At 45.4% G+C, this 15,703-nt stretch overlaps 1 protein-coding gene across 1 annotated transcript; it reads left to right on the top strand.

Moving 5' to 3' along the window:
- The first annotated feature begins 2,382 nt into the window (after positions 1-2,382).
- On the top strand, positions 2,383-15,073 carry LOC121706513 (adenosine receptor A1-like). The gene is made up of 2 exons (XM_042088331.1): positions 2,383-3,263; positions 13,205-15,073. The coding sequence occupies exons 1-2, from the start codon at positions 2,923-2,925 to the stop codon at positions 13,884-13,886; spliced, it is 1,023 nt and encodes a 340-aa protein (XP_041944265.1). The 5' UTR covers positions 2,383-2,922; the 3' UTR covers positions 13,887-15,073.
- Positions 15,074-15,703: the final 630 nt, after the last annotated feature.

Raw genomic sequence — 15,703 nt, 5'->3', positions numbered from 1 at the left:
TCACTCGTCAGGACCAATGAGGGAACTGGGAGTGGTCGAAGGAAATCGTGAAGCTGTCCGCGCGCTGTTGGAAATAACAATTGATTATAGAACCCCTGTTAACCTAATGATTCTGACCCCGCTAGATATGGAGAAGTTTCGGTCAACGTAATATTACTATCCATAGTAGGCCGATGTGGGCCTACCCACAATGCTGTTACAAGAATGCCTTCTAGCTATTTAATTAGACGCATCTTCCCCAAGAATAGTGTGCGAGGCCCTCCTCGGCCCTGGAGACTAATCCTAGCCGTTCCTCCTGGCCCATCTTAAACTTGAGGGATATCTAAAGAAACTCTAGAAAACTATGCGGGTCAAAGCATAACAATTTATTTGTCAGACACAAGCTATTCATCCAATACATTATAGAAGGTACATCTAAATGAATAATGTGAAAGTTACGAAAACAGGTTAAAGGAACATTTAGGAAACCATATGAAGCAATCAGAGAATGAACATACCAGCTCAGAGGATGATGACTACACACCTTAGTGGTGCGGGAGATTCTGACTACAGAATGGCTCCTAGAATGCTCTGTGAACCTCACTTAAATACGGTAGGCTACCTAGTTTGTGGTTGGTTACATTGATATGGATCACATGATTGGAGGTCAGCTGATTTGGGATCACATGGTTGGAGGTCATCTGATTTGAGAGTACTTTGATGAGACTTGAGACCATTGTTGTAGTGAGAGTGAATCAATCAAGACATGACAAGGTATACATTTGATTACATTTCCTGTCCCTATAGTTAACTGCTCCTGTGGACATGTGACAGTAGGCCCACAATAGGCCCACACTTAGTAGTTGATCAAGAGTCAATATATGACTGAAAAGATTATCATCAGCCTGGTAATTAGGATCCTTACAGTTTACACACAATTACTGGTACTTGAGACACAATGATCACAACAAGTAACTCGTGCAGCAACCCTCTGAACCAATTATGCTAAACTACAATTCCTGCTTTACACTCAAGATGCAGTTCTAAAGCACACTTTTTTCAAAACACTACACACAGTTATCTACATTTGGCACAGTTTTCATGAACAAAATCTCTTGTTTTCACTAGGAACACACTGCCATTCAAATATCTAAAGTTACAGTAATTGCCCTATTGTGCACACTGACATCACATGGGCAAACACCTGTCACACAGTTTTACAATTAGCAATCAGAGCTATAGCATAATGCTTGTGATGTGGATGAGGTGCTGTGGCCAGACAAAAACAGAAGAGATGATGGAGCACTGTAGTAAATTCTTCTGTTGTTTTGTATGTAGACCACTGAATGTGCAATTTTGTGTTGTTTGTACACTGTGTACATTGTTTTTGTGGGGAACAATAAAATATATTTGTTACCGTGTATTTGTGTGTCCCGAGTATAAAAACAATATTCTCAAATATTTTACAGTATGTATGTACTGCCTGTAGTAAGTGTAATAATCAAAAAAGGCCTAAGTCATTATGATAAATGGAGAAGAAGTGTTTTCCATTCATCATAGTGGTTTACATTGAGCACGTTAGTGTTCAACTGGTTCTGATAAATGTCTATTCATATGATGGTTTGTGTTTGTCTTTGGAAAATGAAATACTATTTTAAGAAGAAATAACATTGTTTTGAAGAATTGAGGGGTTTTGCCCATTGTGTGCGTGTTTTTTTTTTTATTTGTGTGTAGAGTTCTGAGAATATGAGGCATGCTTTCAGAAAATGTATGTAAGCAATCGAGAAAAATGTTAATATTTTACCAACAATTATGACTCGCCTTCAATGCCTCAAATGATGGTAGCCTACATACATAGGCCTAGTGGGGTATTAGAAATTATGCCTTGAGCTTCATCCGCTCATCAACAATCGAAATTGTGATCATGTCTTCCTGTAGGCTAACTCTTCTGTTTTGCAGACGGACGCCGTTCTCGATATGATATGTCTTCTTGATTTTCCACCTTTCAGTGAAAGGATGGCTCGCTTGGGCACTTAATTTTCCGTAAAAAACGGAAAAGCTGCAAACCAATTACACGCTGGGTAAGTTCACAGGAGACGCAAAGTCTGGGCTGTGCAGCTATAATGTGAAGCAAAAAGCATCATTGCATCACTTGAAACGTAACCTACAGTTAGAGGTAAATGTGTATTTTAGAAAATTGACTAATTGATAAGTTGGCGCTCGCATGTCCCTCCCTCGAGCTTGGACGCAGGAGCGGCTAATTTACCTCCTGTCAGAGAATGACACAGTGAAAGTGATTGGGTGGTCTAGAACTTAGCATGTGACTACGAACGAATACGGATCTGAGGCAAAGGTGGTAAGAAAGGAGCGTAAGAGACGGTTAGATCATTCACCACAAGGACAAGGCATTGAACAACCTGAGACCGTCTCCAACCGCGTACGGAAGGCAAAACTATAACTCTCGTCTTTTAGATAGACGGAGAGCGTCATTGAGGTACAGTTATGAGTTTCACGAGAGTGCGGGGGAGTTGACATGCTTAAAAAAATAAACGGGATGATCCGTTCTTTTGAAATACTGACTAAGGGCGAACGCTGTCCGGAACACGGCGGGAAGTGAGATGAATCATCCCGTCTCCTGCTGGAGCACATCGGAGTGGAATACTGGACATGGACATTTGTGCGGTATATAGGCGCAGGGGCAAGTTTAAGACTCTGCTATAGTTTACAAGGACGCTGCATGTTCACGTTCTGCGTCTGAACATGTAAACAATGGAAGTTGGCGTGATATTGGATATGGCTGCGCATTTGTCCTGTTTAACAGAACGTCCACACAATGAACTGCTTCAAAAAGTTTATTTGAGATACATTATTTTACCTGTCACTTAAGGTCGTAACATTGCACTTCAAGGCGATATAGGAGCCCGCGACCCGAACGCACCAAGGATGCCTACTGGTTTACCTCACTCGCAGTCTCTCTACATTGGTATGGAGGTAGTGATCGCCCTCTCCTCGGTCATTGGGAATGTCATGGTGGTGTGGGCTGTGCGGATCAATCGCTCTTTGAGGGACACGACATTTTACTTCATCGTGTCTTTGGCGCTGGCGGACATTGCGGTGGGCGCGCTCGTGATCCCGCTGGCCATCACCATCAGCATCGGGCTCGAGACGCATTTCTACAGTTGTTTGCTGGTGGCTTGCACCGTGCTGGTGTTGACGCAAAGTTCTATCCTGGCTCTGCTGGCCATAGCAATTGATCGCTATCTCAGAGTGAAAATCCCAATGAGGTAAGCTCATTTTTCACGACATAGCAAGCCGGCACATCGACCCCACCTAAATATTAAATGTCAGTCTATTTCTGTTGTATGAAATATAATAATACCAGTAGGTCAGAGTCAGAGATGATTCGCAAAGTCCATGTGATAATATGGTGGCTGCTCTGTCAGGTTCCAGTCACTGAATAAGTAGGCTATGGGTCACAATGAGTAAACTCTAAAGATCATTAGCCTATAGAGACGAACGCGCTTACATCTCTTGCAGATGTGTGTATGATCTGGTCCTCTGGGGCCAAATTTAAAGGACAAACTCCCGAGCCTGATCATGATTGAGATTTGGTTTAAAAAACCAGTGCAAGGGTGAGAGAATAATCAAATTGATCACCACCAGTGCCCTTCTTGAAGGTCATGGAACACTTGCTCTCTCTCTGTTATTTCATCTAACCTATTGTCTTTAGGTTTACTTAATTAATCCATTCATTGGTGCCCCAGAAGCAATTGAGATGCCAGGACCACTCATAAACCATACAGAGAAACCACATGCATGTGATATTAGCATTTTAAGATTCCCCAAAGTATGAATATGTGCACAAGGAATGATTGCATCAACAGTTGCTTACAGTGGCTGAAACTAAATCCCCCTATGATGGTGACAGCTCATTAGACGTGGATGTTTGTATGTGTTGTTTGTGTGTGTGTGATGTGTGTTTTCCCTGAGTCTGGGCAGGTGTGCTTTGTTTTGGTGTCTCGGGGAGCCCTCCAGGCAGCGCTTCCCAGTCTCCATGCCCCACTGTCAGAGAGGGAGAGAGCGGAGAGGAAGAAGAGGTTGGGCAGTGTTGGGGGGGGGGGGGTAGAGAGGTTGGGCAGTTTTTGCCGGAGGGGGGGGGGGGTAGAGAGGTTGGGCAGTGTTTGCCAGAGGGGGGGGGGGGGTAGAGAGGTTAGGCAGTGTTGGGGGGGGTAGAGAGGTTGGGCAGTGTTTGCCGGGGGGGGGGGGGTAGAGAGGTTGGGCAGTGTTTGCCAGAGGGGGGGGGGGGGGTAGAGAGGTTGGGCAGTGTTGGGGGGGGTAGAGAGGTTGGGCAGTGTTTGCCGGGGGGGGGGGGGTAGAGAGGTTGGGCAGTGTTTGCCGGAGGGGGGGGTGGGGTAGAGAGGTTGGGCAGTGTTTGCCAGAGGCCCCCGGCCCTCACAGACGCTGAATTCCACAGATGCAACGTTGCACTCAGTCTGCAGCGAATCCCATTGCGTCCAGCTCTCCTGTCATCCGCGTGAGGCTTTTCTCACTATTTGAGAAAAGTCCAAAGAAAGAGTCCACTTCTCTCTCGCTGTTTCAAGTAGATGCAGGAGTCCACTTCTCTCTCACCATTTGAAATACATGCAGTCATGTTCTGAAAAGGAGCATTCATATTATGTCTGCTGTCACTTGACATTGTTCACTGCGTGGCTGAGACTCTGTAGTTGTGTAAACAACTCTCTCAGTGAAGTGCTACAAGTTTGTCATTGTTGATTGATTGAGATTGAAAGGGGGCAGTCATTCATTACTGGGGTCCCATGCGCAGTCCTGCTATTCTCCAGAGAGACCCAGTAGCGCTGGTAGCGCTAGCCTTATTCTCCATCATGGTGACCTGGGCCGTAGGGATCAGTGGGCTCCAGAGAGTGTGTCTGACTAATTGCCACTTACTGTACAGTACCTCTGTTAGCATTAGTGGATTCAGCAGCAGGTCCTCCTCATCGCATGCAGGGGTGTCCCCATGGAGGTGCTGTTGACTGAGATGGAAAGTGCCGGATAATGAGACGCACACCACCACACCACACCCTATCACAGCGATGGCACCACACCAGACCACGCCACATCACACCACACCACGCCACACCACGCCACACCACACCACGCCACACCACACCATACCACAGCACAGCACACCACACCACACCAGACCAGACCACACCACACCCTACCACAGCGATGGCACCACAGCACCGCACACCACACCACACCAGACCACACCACAGCACACCACAGCACACCACACCAGACCACACCACACCACATCACACCACACCAGACCACACCACGCCACACCACACCAGACCACACCCTACCACAGCGATGGCACCACACCAGACCACACCACACCAGACCACACCACACCAGACCACACCACAGCACACCAGACCACACCACACCACACCACATCATACCACACCAGACCACACCACGCCACACCACACCAGACCACACCCTACCACAGCGATGGCACCACACCAGACCACACCACACCACACCACACCAGACCACACCACACCACACCACACCACACCACAGCACCGCACTGTGCTGGCACCATGTCCCTGGACTGAGTTGATCTGATCTGAGTGATGTCACGGGGATGACCTGAAGGAGAGCCACTGGGGCTTTAAATATCAGCGTGAGGCTGGAACGCTCCCAGACCTGGTACCTGTGTGTGTGTGTGTAGTGGGGGTGGTGGGCTTTAAATTGCAATGCGTGACTGAAACGTATCCGTGGCTGGCTGGAGTCAGTCACTCACTCTCTCTCTCTCTCTCTCTCTCTCTCTCTCTCTCTCTCTCTCTCTCTCTCTCTCTCTCTCTTTCTTTCTTTCTTTCTTTCTTTCTCTCTCTCTCTTTCTGTATGTCAGCTTATGTGAGCTTGTGTGTGTGTGTATGTATATGCAGATGCTTCTGTGTGTGTGTGTGTGTTACTGTACATGTGTATGCCTGTGTGTCTATGTGAGTGCCAGAATAAGCTTATTGAAAGTCAAGTGTTTGTGTGTGTGTGTGTGTGTGTGTGTGTGTAGGGGTGTATGTTTGTGTGTGTTAGTGTTGCACTACTGTAGGCACTGATACTACAAAAGAATTGCGATGCCCTGAAATCAAAAATGTCACAATACTTAATTTTATTAGTATCGATATTTTTAAAAATGGCCGTGTTCTTTTGTAGTAACATTAGTGTGTGCAAGGCATGCCTAGTGCCTCTCCTAGCCTGCACGTTTTTTCTCCTCACACACATTATTAGCTGTCGTGCCATAAACAGCCTGACATGGCTGCTAGTTTAAGTGATGCTGTAGCTGCACAGCAGTAACACATAATAATAGTCTAATATTAAGTTGATTTGCTCACTTACATCTTTCAAGTTTGTGTTGCTAACCTACCTAGGCTATGGGATTTAGGTCATTAGGCTTACTGTTGGGTTTAATATCAGAAATAGGCTACACAACCTTGGCAAACTTTTACATCGGGAGAACTATCCCACCAACTCAGGTCATGTCTGTCATTTGTATAGTGCCCACTAAAATCATAAATGACACTCATCTCTTGTATGATCCCAGAAAGATTTTCTTCGACTTGTTTGTTCTTTTGAACATGTATTTTATCTAATGACAAAGAAAGCATAACAAACTGCATCCACACATCCTTGTTGTGCACTGTATGCAACTATTTTTCACTAGCCTAAAACCATGACTGAAGGCTAATTACCCTCATGTATTTCTTAAAACGACAGGCACTCAACTACACACCACCAATGCACACTCAATTAGACCTACACACCACATTAAAGATATGCCTAAGTGTAATAGTTTTAAAATCAGTATCGAAATGACTAAATATGTTTAGTTACTAGTAATTATGCAGGTTATAAAATATTACACACTATTAACAAAATATATACACTTATGAATTCCAAAATATATGACAGAAAATATGACATTTGGCCATCATTTTCCGCGTGTGTGTGTGTGTGGAGGGTCGAGCAGAATTTAGGAATGTTAATGATCAGACTACTGTAATATTACTGATGACGTCAAGGGGTTGCGGCCCCCCAAATCAAATCAAATGAAATGTAAAGGTATCGGTATCGAAAAAATAATTTTGGTATCGTGACAAAACTAGTGTGTGTGTATATGTGTGCTGGTATTTCTGTGTGTGTGTGTGTGTGTGTGTGTGTGTGTGTGTGTGTGTGTGTCTATGTGAGTGCCGGAGTAAGCTTGTTGAAAGTCGTGTGTGTGTGTGTGTGTTTGTCTTTCTCATATGACTGTGAGTGGACTAAGACTGTCAGGGCTATCAAAAGGAAAGTCTAAACAACTGGCAGAACTCCAGCTGTGATGGGCAGTCTTGCTGTGTGGCGTAGGTAATGCTTTATGTACCCTTGAATGTCAAAGCTCTATCACCTCTGGGAATATTTGAATCCTTTCTGTAGAAATTTGATTGGTGGATTCAAATAAAGAATTCAAATGTGTGTATGTGTGTGTGCGCGCGCATACCTTTGCCTCTGTGTGTGTGTGTGTGTGTGTGTGTGTGTGTGTGTGTGTGTGTATCTGTGTGTTCGTGAACGCACCCCTGCCTCTCTGTGTGTGTGTGTGTGTGTGTGTGTGTGTGTGTGTGTGTGTGTGTGTGTGTGTTCGTGAGCGTATCCCTGCCTCTGTGTGTGTGTGTGTGTGTGTTCAGCAGTGTGTGTGTGTGTGTGTGTTCTGGAGCGCACCCCTGCCTCTGTGTGTGTATGTGTGTGTGTGTGTGTGTGTGTGTGTGTGTGTGTGTGTGTGTGTGGAGAAAAGCCCTTCTCTTCTCCAGACATGCATCACGGCTGTCATTTGAAGTAGTCCTGATGCAGTGGTGCACTCATACCTCCATTCCCAAACCAGCCGCTCCTTCAGATCCCTTTGATTAATTGCATCTGCATGATCATTATCATCAGAGGGGTTTATTTTGGTGGGGACTGTGATCTGCAGTCTGAAGGTGGATTAATGACCACAGCCTTTTCCTAATAAATGGACAGCCTGGGACATTCCTGCACAAGGACTGTACAAAGGATCTTCTCTTGCCAAAGCGGCCCTCCCATACCATGTACTTTTATAGTTAATGAGTTTCATGAATTCCGTTGTCTCCCAAACTCTAAAAACACTCATATTTCACGTTTTAATAAACCCTAATTGTCCAAAGAACATGCTTTCTCTTACACTTTATGCTCTGTGAATCCTTTCGAGCCTTATGCTCAGTATAATAAAATGCAGCAGGTGAATCCTAGGTCGTTCCAAGGTTATTCTGTAGAAGTTCTTAATTACTCTGACTTGGCGCTGATATGACATGGTGATGGTGACTCACGGCAGACTTTCAACAACTCAGCTCAAATAAGTCCATTTGGCAGTGATCAACAATGTTTCAGTGGCATCCATTTAGTCCTGGTTATGGGGCACTGCCTCTCCGGACGAATCCAGTAGCATGCAGACAAAATGTAGCATTCTAGAAGATTCCTCCTATAAGTATAAGTGTATATACTCTTTTGATCACGTGAGGGAAATTTGGTCTCTGCATTTATCCCGATCCGTGAATTAGTGAAACACACTCAGCACACAGTGAACACACAGTGAGGTGAAGCACACACTAATCTCGGTGCAGTGAGCTGCCTGCAACAACAGCAGCGCTTGGGGAGCAGTTAAGGGTTAGGTGCCTTGCTCAAGGGCACTTCTGCCGTGCCTACTGGTCGTGGTTCGAACCGGCAACCCTCCTGAGGCCCATATATATATATATATATAAGTGGTAGTTTAGGTTAGTATTGGATCAAACACTCATGAACACCATCCCTTCATAAGAACCCATCTCTGATGATATAACCTGGTAGGAGTTTAGTTTCCTCATGTGCTGAGGGATCTGACTATGTAACATTTTACATTACACAGTTGTTCAGACAAAAGAATAAAAACAAAATATTATAAATAATATATGAGTACTGGAACCCCTGGTCCTCTTCTTCCAGAGAGTGTATATGAGTACTGGGACCCCTGATTCTCCCTAATGCCTACTATCTGGTCCTGCCATGTAACATTTATATATATTCATTCAGTGGTACATTTTTGCTTTATGCTTTCACTAATAATGATAGAAGTATAATGAGAGAAGTAATGTGCTTTACCTTGAGATGGCAGGACCAGATAGTAGGCATTAGGGAGAATCAGGGGTCCCAGTACTCATATACACTCTCTATGGGAAGAGGAGGATCAGGGGTCCCAGTACTCATATACACTCTCTATGGGAAGAGGAGGATCAGGGGTCCCAGTACTCATATACACTCTCTATGGGAAGAGGAGAATCAGGGGTCCCAGTACTCATATACACTCTCTATGGGAAGAGGAGGATCAGGGGTCCCAGTACTCATGTATTATTTATAATATTTTGTTTTTATTCTTTTGGCTGAACAACTGTGTAATGTAAAATGTTACATAGTCAGATCCCTCAGCACATGAGGAAACTAAACTCCTACCAGGTTATATCATCAGAGATGGGTTCTTATGAAGGGATGGTGTTCATGAGTGTTTGATCCAATACTAACCTAAACTACCCCTTGGATTAGCATAACTGCTCATTCCCTCTGGAGTGCCTGTGTTTGTGTCTGTAGTAGTATGACTCACACAGTAGTACATTGAATGTTATTCTCCTCTGTAAGTCGCTTTGGATAAAAGCATCTGCTAAATGAATAAATGTAAAACATAATGTCAATTATTATAAGGGCCGGTCTGCCCAGAGCTGCCTACTCCGGCCCCTGGCACTCTCCCCAGAGCTGCCCAAGGGAGACGCTCCCTGGCATCAATTCACTGTCCGTCGCTCTGGAACGAAGAAGAGAGTCTACCAGCAGACAGATAGTGTATCAGATGGGACGGCCCAAGGCCTGTTGCACCCGTATCAGCTGTCTGTGCGGAGAGAGGGGGGAGAGGAGATGAGCTCCAGCCTGCCTAGGATAGCTCAGTGGCAGGGCAGGAGCACAGGGCTGGCTCAGTGGCATTGTTCAATGCCATGACTGGAGCTTGTACAGAGAGGGCTGCTGTAACTACACAAGATGACACACATACACACACTCACACACACTCACACACACACACACATAGACAAACAAATTGTTAATTATGTTTAAGCTCTTTTGTAGCCTAGCAACATTCTTTTTGTAACACACACACACACACAAACAGCACAGGTCCACGCCAAATGAGGGCTGGATCTGTTCCAGAGAGAACTGCTGTAACCTCAGAAGAGAATCTCCTGTGGAAGGCACACCTATTTTGATGGTCAAGAAGGACTCATGTCTGTGTGGAGTGTGGATGGTTAGCTAGTCAGGATGCAGATAGATAGATAGATAGATAGATAGATAGATACTTTATTGATCCTCAAGGGGAAATTCAACCCCCTTAATGTGGGTCTGAGTGGACGGTCAGTCAGGACTCCCTTGGTGGAAGGTTGGTCCTTCAGTCATTCAGTCAGCAAAGCGGGTCTGTATGCAATGTGGACGGTTAGCCAGGACGCACCCAGCCCAGTCGTGTCCCTGTCCTTATGTTACCTGATCGTAACTGGACTGGACTCTGTAATGAATTATTCTGGCCCAGATTCAGTGATGTTGTGCCAGGAACACACAGGTCCAGATTCACTCCAGTCCAGTGTCAACTGCTGTTATGTGTACTTTTCAGGAGAAACATCTTTTTATGTTTATTAGACATTTGATCTCAACTGCCAAAGGGCATGCTTTGCGTTCTATTACTCGTTATGCTCGATTAATCGATTAACACAGTATAATAAAGTTATTGTCTTTGTAATGAAGAACAGAAGAACATTGGAGCACCTGATATAGAGAACAGACACTAGAACAACTGGGTGTGATATGGAATATAGAACAGACACTGGAACAGCTGGGTGTGATATAGAATATAGAACAGACACTAGAACAGCTGGGTGTGATATAGAACAGACACTGGAACAGCTGGGTGTGATAGAACAGACACTAGAACAGCTGGGTGTGATATAGAACAGACACTGGAACAGCTGGGTGTGATATAGAACAGACACTAGAACAGCTGGGTGTGATATAGAATATAGAACAGACACTGGAACAGCTGGCTAACGAGTAGATGGGACAGTGGGACAGTAGCTGGTACTCGTTTGGCAACACTGTACCTACAGTCATGCTAATAAAGCAACCTTGAATTGATTTGATATGGGATATAGAACAGTCACTGGAACAGCTGGATGGGATATAGAACAGACACTGGAACAGCTGGGTGTGATATGGGATATAGAACCGACACTGGAACAGCTGGGTGTGATATAGAATATAGAACAGACACTAGAACAGCTGGGTGTGATATGGAATATAGAACAGACACTGGAACAGCTGGGTGTGATATGGGATGTAGAACAGACACTAGAACAACTGGGTGTGATATGGGATGTAGAACAGACACTAGAACAACTGGGTGTGATATGGGATGGGTCTTGTCAGGTCGGACACTACCTGGCTCATCTACTCGTTATGTCGGCCAGCACCACTAGAGAGGGATTAGTGATGCTGATGTAGCCAATCTCTGTCTGACATCTGTCCATCTGTCCGTCTGTCTGCCAGTCAGGCTGTCTTTCTCTTTTAAATAGTCATCGCATTTAACATAGTATAAGTCTGTTTGGGCACTGCTTTGTTATTGGCTGCCTTTGCCTCTCCTCCCATCCTCTGGCTGATGTAGAGCTGACTTATATCTCTGTGTTGAGTTATTTCTCTGTGTTGGGTTGTTTCTCTTGGGTTATTTCCCTGTGTTGGGTTGTTTCTGTGTGTTGGGTCATTTCAATGTTGGGTTGTTTTTCAGTGTTGGGTTGTTTCTGTGTTGGGTTGTTTCTCATGTGTTTACTCCGTTAGTTTGATCACTCATCTGTTTTGTTGTGTATGTCTAACTGACTTCTGCCTAACTTCTCCACATCCACACATCCTTGTTATGCACTGTATGCGACTATTTTTCACTAGCCGAAAACCGTGAGACTGAAGGCTAATTACCCTTACGTATTTCTTAAAGCGACAGGCACTCAATTATACACACCACCAATGTGCACTCAATTAGACCTACACCACATTAAAGATATGACTAAGTGTAATAGTTTTAAAATCAGTATTCAAATAACTAAATATGTTTAGCTACTAATAATTATGCAGATTATAAAATGCTACACACTATTAACAAAATATATATATGAATTTCAAAATATATGACAGAAACATATGACATTTGGCCATCATTTTCCATTTGTGTGTGTGTGTGTGACTTGGTATCGGTATCGAAAACAATAATTTTGGTATTGTGACAACACTAGTGTGTGTGTGTGTGTGTGTGTGTGTGTGTCTATGTGAGTGCCGGAGTAAGATTGTTGAAAGTCAAGTGTGTGTGTGTGTGTTTGTGTGTGCGTGTGCATGTGTGTTTGTCTTTCTCATATCTTCTTATCCTCCCTCTCATATCTCAGGTCTGTAATATCCTTTGGTATGAGGCATAGTATCTGGTGTACTGTGTGTGTGTGTCTGTAAGGTATGAGGCATAGTATCTGGCGTAGTGTCAGTGGTTCTGCATCCTGTCTGTTTGAAATGGCGCTCTTGCAGTGGTAAAGCACTGCCATGATGAGTGGGTATGGGTATGACATTGGTCATGTTGGTCCCTGTATGCAGAGCACTTTAGTTGTTCCTAGTGTGGTTTTCTCTGACTGCAGTTATAGGAAGCAGAGTTAGATGTTGACTTTTTCTCTTCTGTGTGTCTCCCCCGTGTGTGCGTGTGTGTGTGTGTACAGTTATAAAAGGCTGTCTCATCTCCTCTGTGTGTGTGTGTGTGTGTACAGTTATAAGAGGCTGTCTCATCTCCTCTGTGTGTGTGTGTGTGTGTGTGTACAGTTATAAGAGGCTGTCTCATCTCCTCTGTGTGTGTGTGTGTGTGTGTGTGTGTGTGTGTACAGTTATAAGAGGCTGTCTCATCTCCTCTGTGTGTGTGTGTGTGTACAGTTATAAGAGGCTGTCTCTTCTCCTCTGTGTGTGTGTGTGTGTGTGTGTGTGTGTACAGTTATAAGAGGCTGTCTCATATGGTGTGTGTGCAGTTCTAACAGCCTTATAGGTGTGTGTGCAGTTCTAACAGCCTTATATCCTCTGTGTTTCTCAGTTATAAGCGTGTGGTGACGCGGCGGCGTGCGGGGATGGCGGTGGTGGTCAGTTGGCTGGTGGCCATCGTGGTCGGCCTGACGCCCATGCTGGGCTGGAACAACCTGGATCGTCTCCGCCAGGACAGCAACGGCACGCTGGCGGCAGCGGCGGCGGGCGCCAACCCAGTGGTGGTGTGCCAGTTCGAGAACGTCATCAGCATGGAGTACATGGTCTACTTCAACTTCTTCGGCTGGGTGCTGCCGCCGCTGGTGCTGATGCTGGCCATCTACGTCGAGATCTTCTACATGATCCACCGGCAGCTCAACAAGAAGGTGACCGCCAGCCACACCGACCCCAGCCGCTACTACGGCAAGGAGCTGAAGCTGGCCAAGTCGCTGGCGCTGGTGCTCTTCCTGTTTGCTGTCAGCTGGCTGCCCCTCCACATCCTGAACTGCCTGACGCTGTTCTGCCCAGAGTGCCAGAAGCCCATGTACCTGATCTACATCGCCATCCTGCTGACGCACGGCAACTCGGCCGTCAACCCCATCGTCTACGCCTTCCGCATCAAGAAGTTCCGCAGCGCCTTCCTCAGCATCTGGGAGCGCTACGTGTGTTGCCGGGAGACGGGGCGGCTGCGGGGGCGGCCCAGCCCACAGAGGGGCAGTCACGAGCGCCGTCTGCGCTCCAACGACGGCATCTGAGAGTACCCCTCGCCGGGACGAGACGTGACTGAAACCGAGGGCACATCAGGGAGAACATCAGAGAGAGAGAGAGAGAGAGAGAGAGAGAGAGAGAGAGATGATGGATAGACAGAGATAGGAAAAAGATGGATGAGAGAGAAAGAGAGAGAGAGATGTTAAGAGACTCTTTTTTTTTAAGTGTCCCTCATGCGTGTGGCCCATTTATCAGGAGTGTGGTCATCTGTGTTCCGTGGACCATTTGCTTCTGTGATGTCTCACTGTGGTGGTGAAGTTCCTGAACACACACACACACACACACATACACACACACACACACGTATGTGGCATTAAAAGCTTTCAGGCAGCTGGACCAGCCCATCTCCCTTCTCAGGGGTCTTCATCAGAGAGAGGACGTTTCACTCTGAGAGATGAGGATCCAGGGCACATTGTGTGATTGTGGAGCGGAGCGTTGAAATGACTCCTGGCAGATGAGGACTATGTGGTTGTCACCATTATAGCAATCACAAAGGCTGCCCTCAGAACGCGAGCACCACACACACACACACACACACACACACACACACACACACACACACAGACACACACACACACACACACACAAGTACACACACACAGGACCTGCAATCTGTGAGGTGGCATTCCTCTCTAATGTGCCATTTAGCTTAATCTCTAGCCACAGAAGTGCAAACCTTATAGGAGCATTTACAACCATGGCTATTTAACCGGAAGGAAACACGCGGTTCACAGCCGGTGCCTTTCTAGAAGTGTGGGGACGATTTTCAGAGCGTGGTGACGTTTCCTCCTCTCCTCTAGATCTCCTTCTACGGAGTTAAGGGTCGTACCGGCCATCCACGCTGAAATGTTGACGAGGCTATTTTGGCCGAGGAATATCCATCTTGTGTGACAGGTGGGATATTAGAGTGAAGTATAACCATTTGCTGCTCTCCCCGCTTAGGGTTAGTCTAATCCATAGCGAGTGCGTCTGGAGGGGAAGCCCTGGTTCCTCTCAGGGTGGCTGATCAATAAGCTGGCAAACTGACCAGAAGACTGTGGGGGATGGCAGGGGGGTGGGGTTCTGTTTAAGTGTTTTTTTTGTGAAGGTCATTTGTTTCTTCCTGTTTTGATTTGAAATTCATCTCCCTTATGACGTTCAGTAGCTGTAAGAGGAATTGGCACTGGAAGAAAAATAAATCAAAAAGTAAAAAAAAAAAAACCCCTTGGCGAGTTTGTTTTTCTTTCTTACTTCAGGCCAGTAGTTTACCTACCATTACTGAGATATGTATATAGATATAGATATGTATGTATGTGTATATATATATGTATGTATATATATATAATATATATATATATTTAAAAGTGTCCAGGCACCGATTACTCGAGTGCAGTGATGAGTGAAGGGGTGATGCATGTCAGAGGAAATGGGAAATGGCAGCAGCTCCCCCACAGGACGTTCACACGGCGTGAGATGAATAAAACATGGAGGAGTCGGATTCTAAGGCTGTGAATCCCGCCGCTGCTACGGGAATACGCAACACTGGCGCTCAGCTGGAGGCCACTCTATGCACACATGGAAAACATACTAATCAATGTCTTCAAAACATTATACAACATGATCGAGAGGGCAAGTTTATAGCACAATTCATACACACTGATACATATGTTGCATTACAAATTAGCATGTAAACATGGAAAAATAAGAAAATGCATTGTAAAAGAAATCTCAGGAAAGTAAGAGATTAAATGATGGATGTGCATGAGTAAATGTGGTCTGAACTACATAACAAACAAAATTTAACTGAACAAAATCTACTACTCCA

Source organism: Alosa sapidissima, chromosome 4 (genome assembly GCF_018492685.1).
Source record: "Alosa sapidissima isolate fAloSap1 chromosome 4, fAloSap1.pri, whole genome shotgun sequence".
NCBI classification, from domain to species: domain Eukaryota; kingdom Metazoa; phylum Chordata; class Actinopteri; order Clupeiformes; family Clupeidae; genus Alosa; species Alosa sapidissima.
Note: the sequence above shows the minus strand (reverse complement) of the source record. Positions and strands in the feature narration are given on the sequence as shown.